The sequence below is a fragment of the Mirounga leonina genome, unplaced genomic scaffold (assembly GCF_011800145.1).
Source record: "Mirounga leonina isolate KUSES-001 unplaced genomic scaffold, KU_Mleo_1.0 Mir_454, whole genome shotgun sequence".
NCBI lineage: Eukaryota > Metazoa > Chordata > Mammalia > Carnivora > Phocidae > Mirounga > Mirounga leonina.
In genome coordinates this window covers 3,690,974-3,706,083 of record NW_023270763.1, presented here as the reverse complement: position 1 = coordinate 3,706,083, position 15,110 = coordinate 3,690,974, and the positions used below count along the sequence as shown (strand labels likewise).

The 15,110-nt window shown below is 51.5% G+C and overlaps 1 protein-coding gene across 1 annotated transcript in view; it reads left to right on the top strand.

Moving 5' to 3' along the window:
• The window catches only part of MMD2 (monocyte to macrophage differentiation associated 2), a 39,086-nt gene extending 24,328 nt beyond the window's left edge, over nt 1-14,758 (top strand). The window contains exons 2-7 of the mRNA XM_034988169.1: nt 104-236; nt 1,616-1,776; nt 4,541-4,615; nt 9,628-9,729; nt 10,699-10,768; nt 14,555-14,758. Of these exons, the coding sequence (XP_034844060.1) occupies nt 104-236; nt 1,616-1,776; nt 4,541-4,615; nt 9,628-9,729; nt 10,699-10,768; nt 14,555-14,758 (745 nt within the window). The remainder of the gene's footprint in view (nt 1-103; nt 237-1,615; nt 1,777-4,540; nt 4,616-9,627; nt 9,730-10,698; nt 10,769-14,554) is intronic.
• Nucleotides 14,759-15,110: the final 352 nt, after the last annotated feature.

The window sequence follows — 15,110 nt, the reverse complement described above, 5'->3', positions numbered from 1 at the left end:
TGGGGGAGGGGAAGGAGAGGAGGGAGGGGGAGGGGAGGGATCCTTTATTTTCCCACCAGGAGGGACCCGATCTTCAGGTCTCCTGGGAATCCTGTGAACACAGCTGCTCCCGGCTTCCTGGCCCAGCTTCCGGGAATTATGCCTCTCATTCCAGGTTCATGAACCACCGAGTCCCTGCCCACAAGAGGTACCAGCCCACCGAGTACGAGCATGCAGCCAACTGTGCCACCCATGCTGTGAGTTGGCTTTTGGGGGGCCGAGCGGGGGACACTTCCAGGTGGGAGGGAAGGCAGGCTCTTCACCCTTGGAGAGGGTCAGCATCTCTTTTCCGTGGTGATGTCCCAACGGACGACAAGTCCTCTGTGGCCCTTGGAAGAGTGAGTGGGATCTGGAGGGAAGGTCATCTGGGGACATTGGACTGTGGTGCTGAGCATGCCCGTCTTTTGCTCTGCGAACCTTCGCTGGCTCCCTGGTACCTGGCACAGCATCTGGACTCTAGCAAGCTCCCAGGCAGGCCTTAGTTCATAAGTTGGTCCACCTTCCCTGCTACCCGGGTTCCAGCGCCCTGGAGTCCTTGCCTCCCTCTGCCTGGAGTCCTTGCTGACACCACCCCAGCCTCGCCTAAGAGATCCTTCTCTGGGCAGTAGGCCCCTTTGGGAATAATGGAAGATCGAGACCCACATTGTCCAGTTCGGTAGCCACTGGCCCCGTGTGGCTTTTGCGCCCTTGAAATGCAGCTCATCTGTTGGAGACGTGCTGCCAACTTGGGAAGACTTAGTACGGAAAATAGGATGTAAAATAGCTCCTTAATATGTTTATGCATATTACATGGTATTTTGGATATATCGGGCTGAACAAAATGTAGTATTAATGTTAATTTTCACCAGTTTGTTTTTCCCTTTAAGAACGTGGGTCCCAGAACACCCAAAATGACCTGTGGGACTCGCGTTATAGTTCTACTGGCTGGGGCTGCCATAAACCCTTTCTCCTGAAAAAGTGTTCCCAACACACAGAACTGGGCACACTTTCAGGCACCCCCTGCCCCCTGTGCTTTGGAGAGTTCTAGACTTCTCCGGGGAAATGATGGATCAGCCAAGGCGTGAAGAGCGAAGGGTTTTCCCGGTGGACCTGGTGGGGAGGGCTACTTTCTCCAGAAGGTGCTAACTACGTGTGCATAGGTGTGAGGCGGTGCTCGGTGCTCGGGGACCGCGAGGCTGGCTGTGGGGGCGGTGACCGGCGATGCTCCTTGAGGCGGGGAGCCGTCGTGTTTACCACGACCTTCTCCAGAGCCGTGCTGCCCGATAGGGTAGCCCCTGGCTCCGTGGGGCTGCTGAAATTGAAACTAAAATCAACTAAAACGACATAACATAAAAAACGTCAGCACTTTATTGCCTCCATCATGATTCAGGTGCTCGGTAGTCACAGGTGTCTAGCAGCTCCCATGTTGGATGGGGCAGGTCTAGGACTTTCCCGCCAAGGAGGGAGGGTCTGTTGGATGGCGCGGGTCTGGAGAAGAGAGTGGGCGGCATGCTCGGGGAAGCTCAGGGGCTCTGTACCTCCCTGGCCCCCACGCTGAAGGCTGGCCCTGCAGCACCTGTCCCCGCTCTGCTTCCAGCTCTGGATCATCCCCAGCATCCTCGGCAGCTCCAACCTCTACTTCCTGTCCGACGACGACTGGGAGACCATCTCTGCTTGGATTTACGGCCTCGGCCTCTGTGGGCTCTTCGTGGTGTCCACCGTGTTCCACACCATCTCCTGGAAGAAGAGCCACCTCAGGTGCCTCTGCCTAGCCCACGGGTGGGGCAGGGGCTGGGCGGAGTGACCAGGGTGGTGACCTTCACGCCGTCTTTGCCTCGGCCGGCCGGCCAGGACTGGATCCCACCTGGGCAGACCACCTCACCCACATGAGCCTCGTTTGCTCACCTCCGAGAGGCCCGGAGAGCAAGCCCCCAGCTCCCAGTGCTGTTGGGAGGGACCCTCCTGATCATCGTAACCATCAGAATGGCCTCCCCGGGTCCAGGCCCTGTAGAGACGTCACCCCTGATCTTTTCAATAATTCTGCGGTATAGGCATTAGTCTTGGATTTTTAAATTTTTGCTTTGCTTTTAATTTTTAAAAACACTGTGGTAAATACCCATAACATAAATTGACTCTCTTCGTCAGTCTTAAGCGTCCAGTTCAGGGGCATTAAGCACATTCACACTGTTGTGCCAACACCACCACCCATCTCCAGAACTTTCTTCATCTTCCTGAACTGAAGCTCCATCCCCTTTGAGCACTCGCTCCCCATCCCCCCCGCAGCCCCCGGCACCCACCATCCTACTTCCTAGGGACCTCAGGCAAGGCAGTCGTACGGTATTTGTCCTTTTGTGACTGGCTTCTCTCACTCAGCGTGAGGCTTCAGGGCTGGTCCCCGTTGCAGCAGTGGTCCTCGTCTCCAGCTTCAGCCTCCCCCGCCCCTCCCCCAGGAGCCCTGTGACTTTGCTGTAGCCCCCATTCCCATCTCCCATTCTTGCCCTCTCCGTGGGTCTTGGTTCCGCCCCGCTGTAGGCGTTTCTTGTGACTGCCGTAGCAAATGACCCCAGTCTGGGTGGCTGGAAACAACAGAATTCTTTCTCTCGTAGTTTAGGAGGCCAGAAGGCCGAGATCCAGTTGTCAGTGGGGCCATGCTCCCTCCAAAGTCTCTAGGGGAGGATCTGGCCTCTTCCAGCTCCTGGTGGCCCGAGTCTTCCTTGGCTTCTAGCTGCCTCTCCGGGCTGCCTGTGTCTTCACACGGCCTTCCTCCCCGTGTGTCTCTTTGTCCAGATCTCGCTCCCCTTTTTCTTACTAAGAAACCAGTCATTGGGTTTAGCGCCGGCTTAGCCAGTGGTGGGCTTGTGCTGGCATTTCCTGTCCTCACCTGTCACATAGTGGATGAAAAAAACAGCACCTGTCTTCTAGGTGGGATTAAAAAGTCCTAAGTTGCTTAGACCAGTGCTCTGCTTATGGCCCACGCCGTAAACATGCTAACTGTTGTTGTCACTTTCATTTCTAGGAGGACATGTGGTTAAACCATACGTAGGATCCCTGGTCAGTTTTACTGAGGGCTGCAGTTTGCTGGGCAGAATCAGTTTGTGTTAGTTATCTATTGCTCTGTAATACATTATCCTCAGTCACAGAGGTTTTATTTATTTATTTTTTTAGAGATTTTATTTATTTATTTGAGAGAGAGAGTGAGTGAGAGACAGAGAGAAGACAAGCCGTGGGGAGAGGCAGAGGCAGAGGGAGAAGCAGGCTCCCCACAAAGTAGGGAGTCTGACACGGGGCTCAATCCCAGGACCCCGAGATCATGACCTGAGCCAAAAGCAGATGCTCAACCCACTGAGCCACCCAGGTGCCCCAGTCACAGAGGTTTTAAATAACGGGAAATCTTGACTACCTCTCAAGGCTTCTGAGAATCAGGAATTCAGGAGCTTAATTAGCTGTGTGGTTCTGGTTCATGATCTCTGGTGTAACCAAGATGCTGGGCCGGGGCTGCCGCCATCTGAAGGCTTGACTGGGGCTGGAGAGGCCACTTCCAAGGGGGCTCCCTCACATAGCTGGCAAGTTGGTACTGGATGCTTTACCAGGTGCTCCGTGCTTCCCACATGGACCGCTCCACAGACATGTCTCCTTGCTCCCAAAGTTAGTGTTCCAAGAGAACAAGCCAGAGGCTCTAATATCGTTTATGATCGAGCCTTAGAAATCACTCACCATCATTTCCACAGCCCTCTGTTGGTTACGTGTGTCTGCCTTATTCATCGTGGGAGGGGGTTATGCATGGGTGTGAATACCAGAAAGTGGGGCTCTTTGGGTATCATTTTGGAGGTCGGCTGCCACACTGGGCAAACATATTGAGGGCTACCGTTTGCTACTCAACATGAGGTCACAACAAAAACAGCGAATGTTTATCAAGCACTTCCTGATACGTGCTATGTTAAGTACTAATGCATTAAACCTCATGGCCACCCTGTGATAGGCTGCTGGTACCCTCCCCACTTGACAGATCAGAGAGCTGAGGCTGAGAGATGGTAAGGAGCTGGTTCAAGGTTATGCAGTCCATAAGTGGTAAGGTTGGCGTCTGGACTCAGGCCTGCTGGGCTCCAGACCTGGACCTGAACCAGAATGCTGGGACCCAGAGGCTCTTTAGCGGGGGCACATAGGTTCATTGGTTTTGTACTTTTTTTTAGTCATCAAAGTATTTCATCATTTGAATTCTTTTGAAAAGCCCAGTATATAAAGCCAAAATGCAGAGTGTGGGTGTCAGACCTTCACCTTTCAGAGAGAGGGGGGTCCTCAGCGAAACCTGTGGGGTGTCCCCATTGGACCCCCAGGGGGATGGGAAGCCTGGTTTGAAAACCATTGCTCTGGGCACTTCCAGATGGGGAGCCTGAAGCCCAAGGGTGGTGGCTGGGGCGAAGACCCGTCAGCCCCGAGCCCAGGCCCCTCCGCACCTGCGGGCGGGGAGGTGTGGCTCTGGGGCCCTACCCCTGACCCTTCCCCTACCCCTTCTCTGCCCCAGGATGGTGGAGCATTGCCTGCACATGTTCGACCGCATGGTAATCTACTTCTTCATAGCAGCGTCCTACGCGCCCTGGTGAGTACCTCTGCGCAGTCCCTCGTTGGGGGGTGGGGGAGACTGGCTTCCTCTCTCTGAATGTCTTCTTCTAATTTGGCTGGGTAATCTGTTGACTCGGCACAAAAGAGTGTAGGTAAAAAGACGCCCTCTGTCCATTCTCCTTCTGCAACTACGTACAACTCTTGTGTCTCTTTCCGGAGTTGTTTTGTGCAAAAATAGCCAAAGTGTGTGCCCAGAATATTGTAAATGCATTGGTGTTCATATTTTTCCTCCTGCTTCTAATACAAAAGGAAGGGTACTATACAAACTGCAGTTTGCTTTTGTTCTCTTGGTAATGTTGCTGGGGGTACCTCTCTGTATTTTAGTACACTGAAAATTTCCCCAGTCTTTTTTTCTATCGCAGCATAACATTTCCTGGCCATCCCGTTTATGGATATTTCTGGCATTGGGGCGCTCCGTCCCTTGGCTAGGAGAGACCGTGCCGTAGTGAATCTCCTTGTTTGCGTATCGTTTAGCACCCGCGTGTGGATATGTTGGCTCGAATCATATGAAGTTGCTAAGAGGTGGCCTCTTCTGACCTCCAAAAACAGCAGTTTCATGTGGTGGAAACTGATCTTTGTGGCATAAATTCGAGACTTGGATTTCTGGGCGGCAGGGAGCCGGTCTTCTAATTTGGTTAACTGTTGCCAGATCACCACACGGTGTATTGGTTTTAACCTCCCCCCGCCCCCACAGCAAGTGACCTGGAGTTTTCCAACTTGATTTAGCAATCTAGAAAGTTCTGGAATAAGGAAACGCTCAGCTTCAGGCCACATTCTAAAAGCCCACAGAGCCGTTGAGCTCACGTCTGGGGAATGCGTGGCCGGGTGGTGCTGGCGGTTGGGACCCCGAGGGTCTGGCCTGGACGGGCATCTGTGACGGGACAGTGGTGGCATGGTGAGACAGGCCTGCGTGCATGCAGCCATGGGAGCTCAGAGGAGGCACAGCTGTGGCGTCGGGGCCTCCGGAGGGCTGCCTGGAGGAGGGGTGCTGCTCTGAGGACCCGCACGTGCGCTTCTGAAGAGTAGGGAGCCATAGGAAGGTTTGTTCTGTTTTTGCCCAGGAAATTTCTGTTTTTGGTCATCACAAGTGGGGCCTTCTCTTTCGTTATATCTGCTAATAAATGGGTTTTATTTGTATATGCGAAGGTGATTGCTATTTTTTTTTAAATTTTATTTATTTGACAGAGAGACACAGCGAGAGGGAACACAAGCAGGGGGAGTGGGAGAGGGAGAAGCAGGCCCCCCGCGGAGCAGGGAGCCCAACGCGGGGCTCGATCCCAGGACCCCGAGATCATGACCTGAGCTGAAGGCAGACGCTTAACGACTGAGCCACCCAGGTGCCCCACGATTGCTTTTTAAATATGTTTCGTGGAGGTGTGCCGTACCTGGAGAGCATGCGCGGTCATAAATGTACATCCCTGTGAATTTTCAGCGGCCAGCACCCAGATGAAGAAGCAGAACATGTCCAGCCCCCTTGTCCCCCTGGGCCTCCTCCCCTCAAGGTAACCGCAGCTCTGACATATGACAGTTAGGCCTGATGTCTTCTTTTGTGTTAGTGGAGTCCCCGTTCTTTTGGATTCTTGCTTCTTCCACACAGCATACGTCTGGAGAAACCCATGGAGTCATCCATCCTCCCTGCTGGACAGGGCCCTCGTGACCATAGCTCGGGTGTCCACGCTCCTGGGCAGGCTTGGCATGGTGCCCACGTCTCATACAAGGGTAGAGGCAAACGGAGTATAGATGGGAGGCTGTTTGGTCTGCTTTTAGGGGTGATGGGGCTTCAAAGCAGGATATTGATGTCGTTCTAGTGTTTGGACCGATGGGAGCAGAGGTGCGAGGACAGGCTGGCCCAGGACCTAGGGGAGCAGCGGTGGTGGCCTGGACCCCAGGAGTGGCCATGGGAGTCAAGGGAGAGGAGTGACAGATCGAAAAGACACTTGCAGGCAGCTGAGTAGACTGACTCATGGACAGTGGGAGGGGGTGAGGGGTGCCAGGTTTCTTGGGCCAGCCTCCCCTCCGAAACCAGCCCCGCTGCCGGGTCCTCCCTGGGGTTGCAGGCAGATGCAAGCCCCATGCCCAGCTGGACTTTGGGAGAGAAGGGGACTTGCTTCTCTTCCCAAAACTGGTGTGCTTCTGGCCATCAGGTGCCAAGTGGGCAGGCGTATGTATGGAGGCTTCTAGAATAAGCACAGGTCCTGGGTGAGTGAGTTGTGGGGAGGCCACTGGAGCAGGCCAGGAGCAGGAGAGCGAAACCAGGAGCCACGGGAGGGAGCTCCTTCCACGCGGCCACTTGTGGTCGGCCCCAGGTGGGCCCTAGGCATCACCTGCAGTTGCTAGGGGCCAGATCATCTCAGGTTTCCTTTCGGATGCGGCCAGGTATAGTCAAGTTTTGTGCTCAGCTGCAGTAACTCTCTTCGACGTGGATTTCTAAAGCAATCCCCTGACTATCCTCCACTCTGTTGATTTAATGGCTGGGTTTCTAGTCTTTATCCCCAGCTGTGACTGACGGAAAGGTACAGACACTCTCTCCTCATGGGACTTAGGGTCCCACAGGGAGCACAGATGTTGACTGTCCCAATACTGACACGGGAATGAGCCACAACTGTGAATGAGGGGTGCAGGTGATGTGTCCTGGTTTGCGAGCCTTTTTAGGAGGAAGAGTTGGCCGAACGTGGGTGTTGGTCAGATGTGCGGGAGGACGTAGACGGAGGAGCTTGGTGACCAGTTTTCCAGCTGGGCACTTGGGTGCGTGGGAAAGGGGGACATGGGACAAGGTGGTATAAAATCATTTGGTGGGTATTTTTCTTTGAATGGCTCTGGTTTTCATGCCACTTTCTGCAGAGCCCCGGAGGTTCCCAGATGACCATGGAGGGGTGGGGGTGTGAATGACTGTGGGTTCCTTCATCCTTGCCTCAATCAGAAAACACTATTTTTTTTTATGTTTATTTTTGATAGATTAGACTTACACGTAAAATTCCTGCATACAATCTTTACTTAAAGGGTGTAAAAGATGCTTGAAAGCCTCTGGCATAGTAGAAAGAGAGGAGCAGAAATATTTGTTTGAAATTCAGCACACTTTTTTGGGGCGGGGGAGCGTTCATTTTCTTCTGTTAAAGTCAAGTTGAAATTCAATGTGATATTTGTAAGAAATGACCTGTGTAGTTCGAGACTCCCTCCCCTTACCCCTCCCCCCATCCCATTTTATACTCGTCCTCCTACCCATTGGCCTATTTTGTGTCTGTTTGGAGAGCTGTTTAGAATGATCTTCACTGATGGTTCTTCCGGGTAACGAGTCGGGTTATTTTTTTCTACCTTTAAGCTTTCCAGTATAAATTAACTTCTTTATAATAACAATTGGACTCAGAGCCGATTGCTTTTTTGGGGGACACAGGGTGGGCAGAGGTTGCATATAAGGTGGTCTCATTCAAGAAATTCACTCCGGAAAAAAGTGAAAAAGGATCCCTCCCCTCAAGCACTGCCATCATCAACTGTCCCTTTCTAGATGGAACTCCCACTACCCACTCGACAGGGGGGCTCCGATCGGTGTCCTGCGCATTTACACATCTCTCTTCACGTGTGCAAATAATACAGTCCCGTTACTCTCCCCTCACTCCCCACCGCCACACACAGCATGTCTGGGAGATGTCCGCACCAAAGTCCAGATTGTTCTGTTTTCCAAGCTGCTGGGCCCATGTGTATCCGGCAGGGTGCAGTTGGGGGACAGAAACCATACAATGATTTGAACACGGAACATCTGGTATAAAGGATTGATCATGAATTGATTGATGAGCATCAAAGACAAATCTAGGGAAGCTACAGAGTGGCAGAAATAAGGGACAGCTACGACCAGCCCTGCTCCATCCAGGGCAGAGGCCCCCCCACGTCCGAAAGGGCCTGACCTTTGCCCACAGGATGACAGAGAGGCTGCTGGAGGGGGCCATGGGTGTGGCTTGCTGGGAATCAGCCCTCTGGGGGTGCTGGGGGAGGCTGGCCACTGGAGGCCCTGAGCGTTACCCCTTGTTCCGCGCCGGGGAAGCTGCTGGTTGCTCCTGGAAGCAGCCGTTGAGAGGCCCCTGCAGGAACCCCGAGCGTTTTGGTGCAGATAGTGTATAGGGTGGAGGTCAGGCAGCTTGCTGGGCAGGGGTCCCCACGGGGGGCCCCCAGTGTGCAGGTGTGTGGGGCTGAAGAGGGGGTGCAGGAGCAGCTGCCCGGCCTGAGGCACAGGCCTGCATTGTCCCCTGTACCGCCACTGTCCCCTGCATCCACGGCTAGAGCACACGCTGTGGCCAAATGCTGGAGAAAGCCGCGGGGAAACCGCCTCAGCCCAGCAGCAGAGAGAAGCCTGCTCTCAGAACCTGGTGGGAGAACCGCGGGCACCAGGAAGGAAGAAGCTCTCCTCCCGCAGAGTCTCTTCACTGCCCTCCCCTGACAAAGCTTAACGTCATGCCTGCCGGGAAGGAAGAAGGCACGTGGCCCAGCTCCGTTAGCTTGGAGCAGGCGGGAAGGGTGAATTCGGAGCCGAGAGGCAGTCTATTGATAACCAGCACAGACGAATACCATCCTTATATCACCTTCCCCTTCTGGTAGATAGTTGGGTGCTTTCCCGTGTGTCCTGTTGGACCAGGGCTGTGATGAATGTCCTCTTCTGTGCCTCTGTGCGCGGACGAGACCGCATTTCCTTGGCTAACCCCTGGGGCTGGAATGACGGGGTCACTGGACATGCACACCTCGGGTTTGATAGATTCGGCCAGATTGCCCTCACACAGGCTTTATGCTTCTGCCCATTTGAGATGCCCTTTGTCTTCGCGCTCGGACGGTGTCCGTTTTGCCAATTTTCCTCTAATCATTGCTTATTGTTCCAGTCAGGTTCTCTGTCTGTCTCTCCACCCTGAGAGCTGTGGGGCGCAGGGCTGCTCTGGGGTCAGTCTTCCTGGGAGGGGCTGGATCCCAGGGGGCCCCCCTCAGGCTGTGCCCTTGGCTTTCTCTCAGGCTGAACCTTCGGGAACTGGGCCCCTGGGCCTCCCACATGCGTTGGCTGGTCTGGATCATGGCCTCGGTGGGCACCATCTATGTCTTCTTCTTCCATGAGCGGTAAGCCAAGGCTGGGTGGGGGGGCTCGGGGCTCAGGTAGGCTGGACCTCCTCTCTGCCCTTGGGGAGAAGAGACCCCAGGATGACCCCGAAGCATGAGGGCACAGCTCTGCCCGGTGTCCCGGGGCTCAGGCCCATGGATGGCCACCAGAGCCACAGCCCATAGGGTCGATCTGAAGAGGTTTTATTTTTATTTTATTTTATTTTTTTAAAAGATTTTATTTATTTATTTGACAGAGAGCGAGCGAGAGCAGGAACACAAGCAGGGGGAGTGGGAGAGGGAGAAGCAGGCCCCCCGCGGAGCAGGGAGCCCGATGCGGGGCTCGATCCCAGGACCCTGGGACCATGACCTGAGCCGAAGGCAGACGCTTAACGACTGAGCCACCCAGGCGCCCCCTGAAGGGGTTTTAAAAAAGACCTTGTGGGTCACGTGTTACCCACCTTCCCTAAGCTGGGTTGTCAGATGAGGGGAGAGGCTCCAGGCTCTCTTCACTTCCGTCCCACCGAGTGAGGAAAGAAACAGGGCTATAGAAGCAAAGGGGAGTAACTGACTTCTGGAATCTCCAGGGAGGGCAAATCGGTGTCAACCTGTGCAGCCGCTGGGATGGACGGAGGGCAGCTGCCTGGGCCCCCGGGGAAAAGGTGCTGGGATCACACAGTCATGACGGCCCCGGCCCGAGCGCGGCGAGGGCCCGTGTGCGTGCTGTACTCAGCGGGGACAGCCCTGGCCTGTCATCCCACCCATGGAGACCAAGGCCCCGAGGGCAGGACATCTGCCCAGGGCCACCCAGCTCTGCCAGTGCCTGCTGCGGGTACCTGGGTGAAGTCAGAGCCCAGGAGCGCTGGGCAGAGGGCAGAGCTCTTCTCACTCTTTTGGTTGGGGTGTCCCCTCCTACCCAGAGCGGGGAGCTGTATGCCGTTCCTCATGGGGAGGCTGTCCCGAGGCCCAGATGGCTTGTCTTCCTGCCAGGTACAAGCTGGTGGAGCTGCTCTGCTATGTCATCATGGGCTTCTTCCCCGCCCTGGTCCTCCTTTCAATGGTAAGTCCCACCTGCCCGGCCAGGGGGCTCCCAGCTTGCTGACTTTCTCTCTCTCTCTCTCTCTCTCTCTCTCTCTCTCTCGATGGCCGCGTCAGCCCCTCCCCACGTCAGACCCCCTCCCCACGTCAGCCTCCCTGTGTGTTTAAGGATTCAATAGGAAGACCAAGAGAGAGGGAATAGGACGGTGCCTGGGACATAGTTAAGTACCCAGTCGCTAAATTAAATCTGTGATGATAACATCCCTGGCCGTGGAGGCAGAGCTGAGGCTCAGGACTTCCAACCCTTTGGTGTTTGCACATCCTAAACGGCTTGTCCGCACAAGAGACCTAAAGGGGCAGCCAAGGTTCCTCCCCTGCACAGGTTCTGAGCCCTTACAAAGGGCAGGAGGCGTACTCGCAGGATCTTCCTTTCTTGTCCCTGGAGATGCATGTGATGTCCCGTTCAAGACACCCAGGCTGGCCCACACTCGTGTGCAGCCCCTGAGTGGCTGAGCCGGGATTGGGCCCCATCACTGCTGACTGTGGGGACTAGGATCTCTGGGCTGCTCTGCCTGGGCCTGTGAGGGGCATAGCCCAGGAAGAGAAGCAGCTGGGGTGGCCACGCATGGAGCACATCTCCTCTGCAAACTTCAGTTGTCCCATCTGTCAAATGGGCACAGTAAACTCACCTGCCTGGCACCCTCCCTAGTTTATTATCTTACACTGTGATTATTGGTAGGTGGTAAAATTATGTAGTCAAGTCTAGCAGGTGTTCTGTTTTTTTTTTTTAAATGTTACAGTTTTTACACAAAAAAGTGGTAAGGTTAGGAAGGCCTTCCTTTTCTCCAAGTTCACGTAAATATTTACCTGTATTTTCTCCTGTTTCTGTTGTGGTTTAACCTTTCCGCTGTGGTTTCTCCTGGACGTGGTGATTCGTCCCTGAGCCCCTAGCCAGTGATGTCAATTATCTGCCATTTAAATGTGTTCCTTTGGTCACACATTAAATTCACACGTATATGTGGGTCTACTTCCGAGATTTCAGTTCTGTTCCTTCCAGGGACCCATCTCTATCCTGGCACCAAACCGTTTTACGTAATCTAGCTTAATGACGTTTTAATCCGTGTCCCTGTCAGTCCTTCTGCTCAGCATTTTCCTGATGATTTGTATTTATTCTTACAGACTGCCTTCTCCCCCTGCAAGTTCAGTTTTATTTGAATATATATATTTATCTATTAAATTGTATAATATTGTGTAATTTATATAAAATGTTTTAAACATGTTAAAGTTACAAAATCTATTTAAACTTATTTTTAAAATTTTAAAGAATTTTATGAAGAATATTAAATAGTACATTGTATAATTTATATTAAACAAATATTAAAGTTTTAAAAAATGTTAAAATTTATTTAAATTTATTTTTAAATGTTTAAAAATTTTATGAAGTATGTTAAATATTACATTATATAATTTATAGTAAGTAAATATTTTTAACGTTTAAAAAATTTTAAAACGGGCACCTGGGTGGCTCAGTAGTTAAGCGTCTGCCTTCGGCTCAGGTCATGATCTCAGGGCCCTGGGATCAAGCCCCGCATCAGGCTCCCTGCCCGGTGGGAAGCCTGCTTCTCCCTCTCCCGTTCTCCCTGCTTGTTTCTCTCTCTCGCTGTGTCTCTCTCTGTCAAATAAATAAAAAATCTTTAAAAAAATAAATAAAATAAAAAAAAATAAAACATTTTAAAACATTTAAATGTATTTAAAAAAAATTTAAAAATGTATAAAGAATACTAAAATAAATATTACATTATATCATTTATATTAAATAAAAATTTTTAATTTTTCTGAATTTTAAAGAATTTAAATTTATTTTAAAAATTTTATGAATTATATTAAGCTAAATATTACATTGTAATATTTGGAAATTTTTAAACTATTTAAATTTATTTTTAGATTCTAAAAAATTTTATGAAGTATATTAAATATTACATTATCTAATTTATATTAGATAAATATTTTTAAAATTTCTTAAAATTCATTTAAAATTTTTAAAATTTCATAAATTACATTAAATATTAAATTATACAATATCCATCAAATTATGTTTAAGTACATATACATATACTTATATATAGTAAGGGTGTATTTTAATACATAGTCACTGCAAAAAATAAGTCTGAAGATGTGTGAAAGAGCCAAGCCCTCCTCCCCCCGCCCGCAGTACAATGCCCCAGCTGCAACCACCATTCAGTTTGTGTGTCCTTTTTATTTATTTATTTATATGCAAATCTATGTGGATATGCAGACATACGGACTTGTTTGTTCTTTTTCTACAAAAACGAGGTCACACAAAACGTCCGGCTCTGCAATGTGCTTTCCTCACTTAGCACGTGCCGTGGGTTCATCTCCATGACCGCCACGTGGAGTCATGCCTGCCTCGTAAGGTGGTTGTGAAGGCTCCGAGGTGCGAGCAGGTGCGGGCAGGTGCGGTCAGGTGGGGGCAGGTGCGAACAGGTGCGAGGAGGCACTAGGTATTCCTAAAGCTGTTACTGTGTCATTAATATTCCAGTATGATGCTCTCGAGGACTGAGGGAATCAGTGTCCACAGGGACGATGAAATACTATGTAGCTGTTCAGGAGCTGGAGGTGGCTCTCGCTGTGGGATGCAGACTGGTCCCCCACAGAGCAGTTAACCCAACGTGGAGTTGCAGCATGGTGGGGATGGCGTGAGCCCCTTTGTCTGGAATGATCAGTTCCTGTGCATAGTACCTACTATGAAGTGCATGCATATCGTGTGTTGCACGTGGGGAGAACGTTTCTGGAAGGATACTGTTAACAGTGGTAGCCTGTAACATGTGTACGAGCGGACCCGGGGGAGATGGGGGGGATGGTGTGGCAGGTTCTTCGCGCTCAGTCTCTGCCATTCCCTTTAACCACCAACCACTCAGGGGTTAATAAGTGCTTGTCTCTGACGGCTAGGACGACTCCTTTTTTCTTAATGTTTTTTGTTGGGTTTCTCTAAAATTCTTCACCCTGGACATGCATTACTTTTAAAAAAATTGTGATACAATATACATAAAACTTACGATTTTTAACCCTTTTAAATCTATAGTTGAGCGGCAGGAAGCATGTTCACATTTTCGTGCAGGGGTCGCCACCAGCCATCTCCAGAACTTTCTCATCGTCCCAGACTGAACTCTGTCCCCATGAAACACGAACTCCCTGCTCCCCCTCCCCCAGCCCCTGGTAACCTACTTTCTGTCTCTATGGATTCGATGGACTCCGGGGACCTTGTATGCGTGGGATCCTACAGTACTTGTCCTTCTGTGCCTGGCTCCCTTCACTCAACACCATGTCCTCCCGGTTCATTCGTGTTGGATCAGGTGCCAGAATTTCCTTCCTTTTTAACTCTGAGTAATGTTCCATGGCATGAAATCCCACGAACAACAATTTGTTTATCCATTCATCCGTCTACGGACATGTGCGTTGCTCCCACATTGTGGCTGTCGTGAACCTGGATGTACCAGCATCTGTCCAGGTCCCTGCTTTCGCTTCTTTGGGGTACACGCCCAGATGTATTAATTTTTAGAAAAGATAAGCTAGAAAGTAGTCTTCGAGATTTTGGTAGAAATGAGCAATATTTGGGAATTAATTTGGGGAGAATAGACAACACGTGTCGAGACCTCCTACCTGGGAATCCGGGCTGGCTCGCCATCCACGTCTCTTTTCGTTTTGGGGCGGTGGGGGAATGGCGGGGGGCTCCCAGCCTTGCTGGCTGCTCCTCTGACCTGTGCCCCACCCTTGTCCTTGCCGACAGCCCAACACCGAGGGCATCTGGGAGCTGATGACCGGAGGGGTCTTCTACTGCTTGGGCATGGTGTTCTTCAAGAGTGACGGCAGGATCCCCTTTGCTCACGCCATCTGGCATCTCTTTGTGGCCTTAGGGGCTGGCACCCACTACTATGCCATCTGGAGGTACCTCTATCTGCCCAGCACCCTGCAGGCCAAGGTGTCCAAATGAGGTGGCCCAGACTGCATGGGGCAGAGCATCAGGAAAAGTGTTTCTGTGAACTTTGGTCCAGAGCACAGCGCCCAGGCCCGTCTGCGTGTCCACGGGCAGAGCTTTTGATGGGTCCGAGGCCAGAATGTCCTTCGGGTCCCAAGTGAGAAAGAAAGCATTTAGTCATTTTGACAGAGGAGAAATTAACCCTGTAACGTGTTTCTATCCTAGGCAAGTGTTTCCTAATACAACCCACGTTAACGTCCTCAGAAAAGGGAGCAGACGCTGTCCTGGCAGATTGGGGGACCCTGGGCCCATATTCACTCTTTAAGGCCCTCAGAACGCTATTAGGGAGTCAGGGGATTGTTTGTAC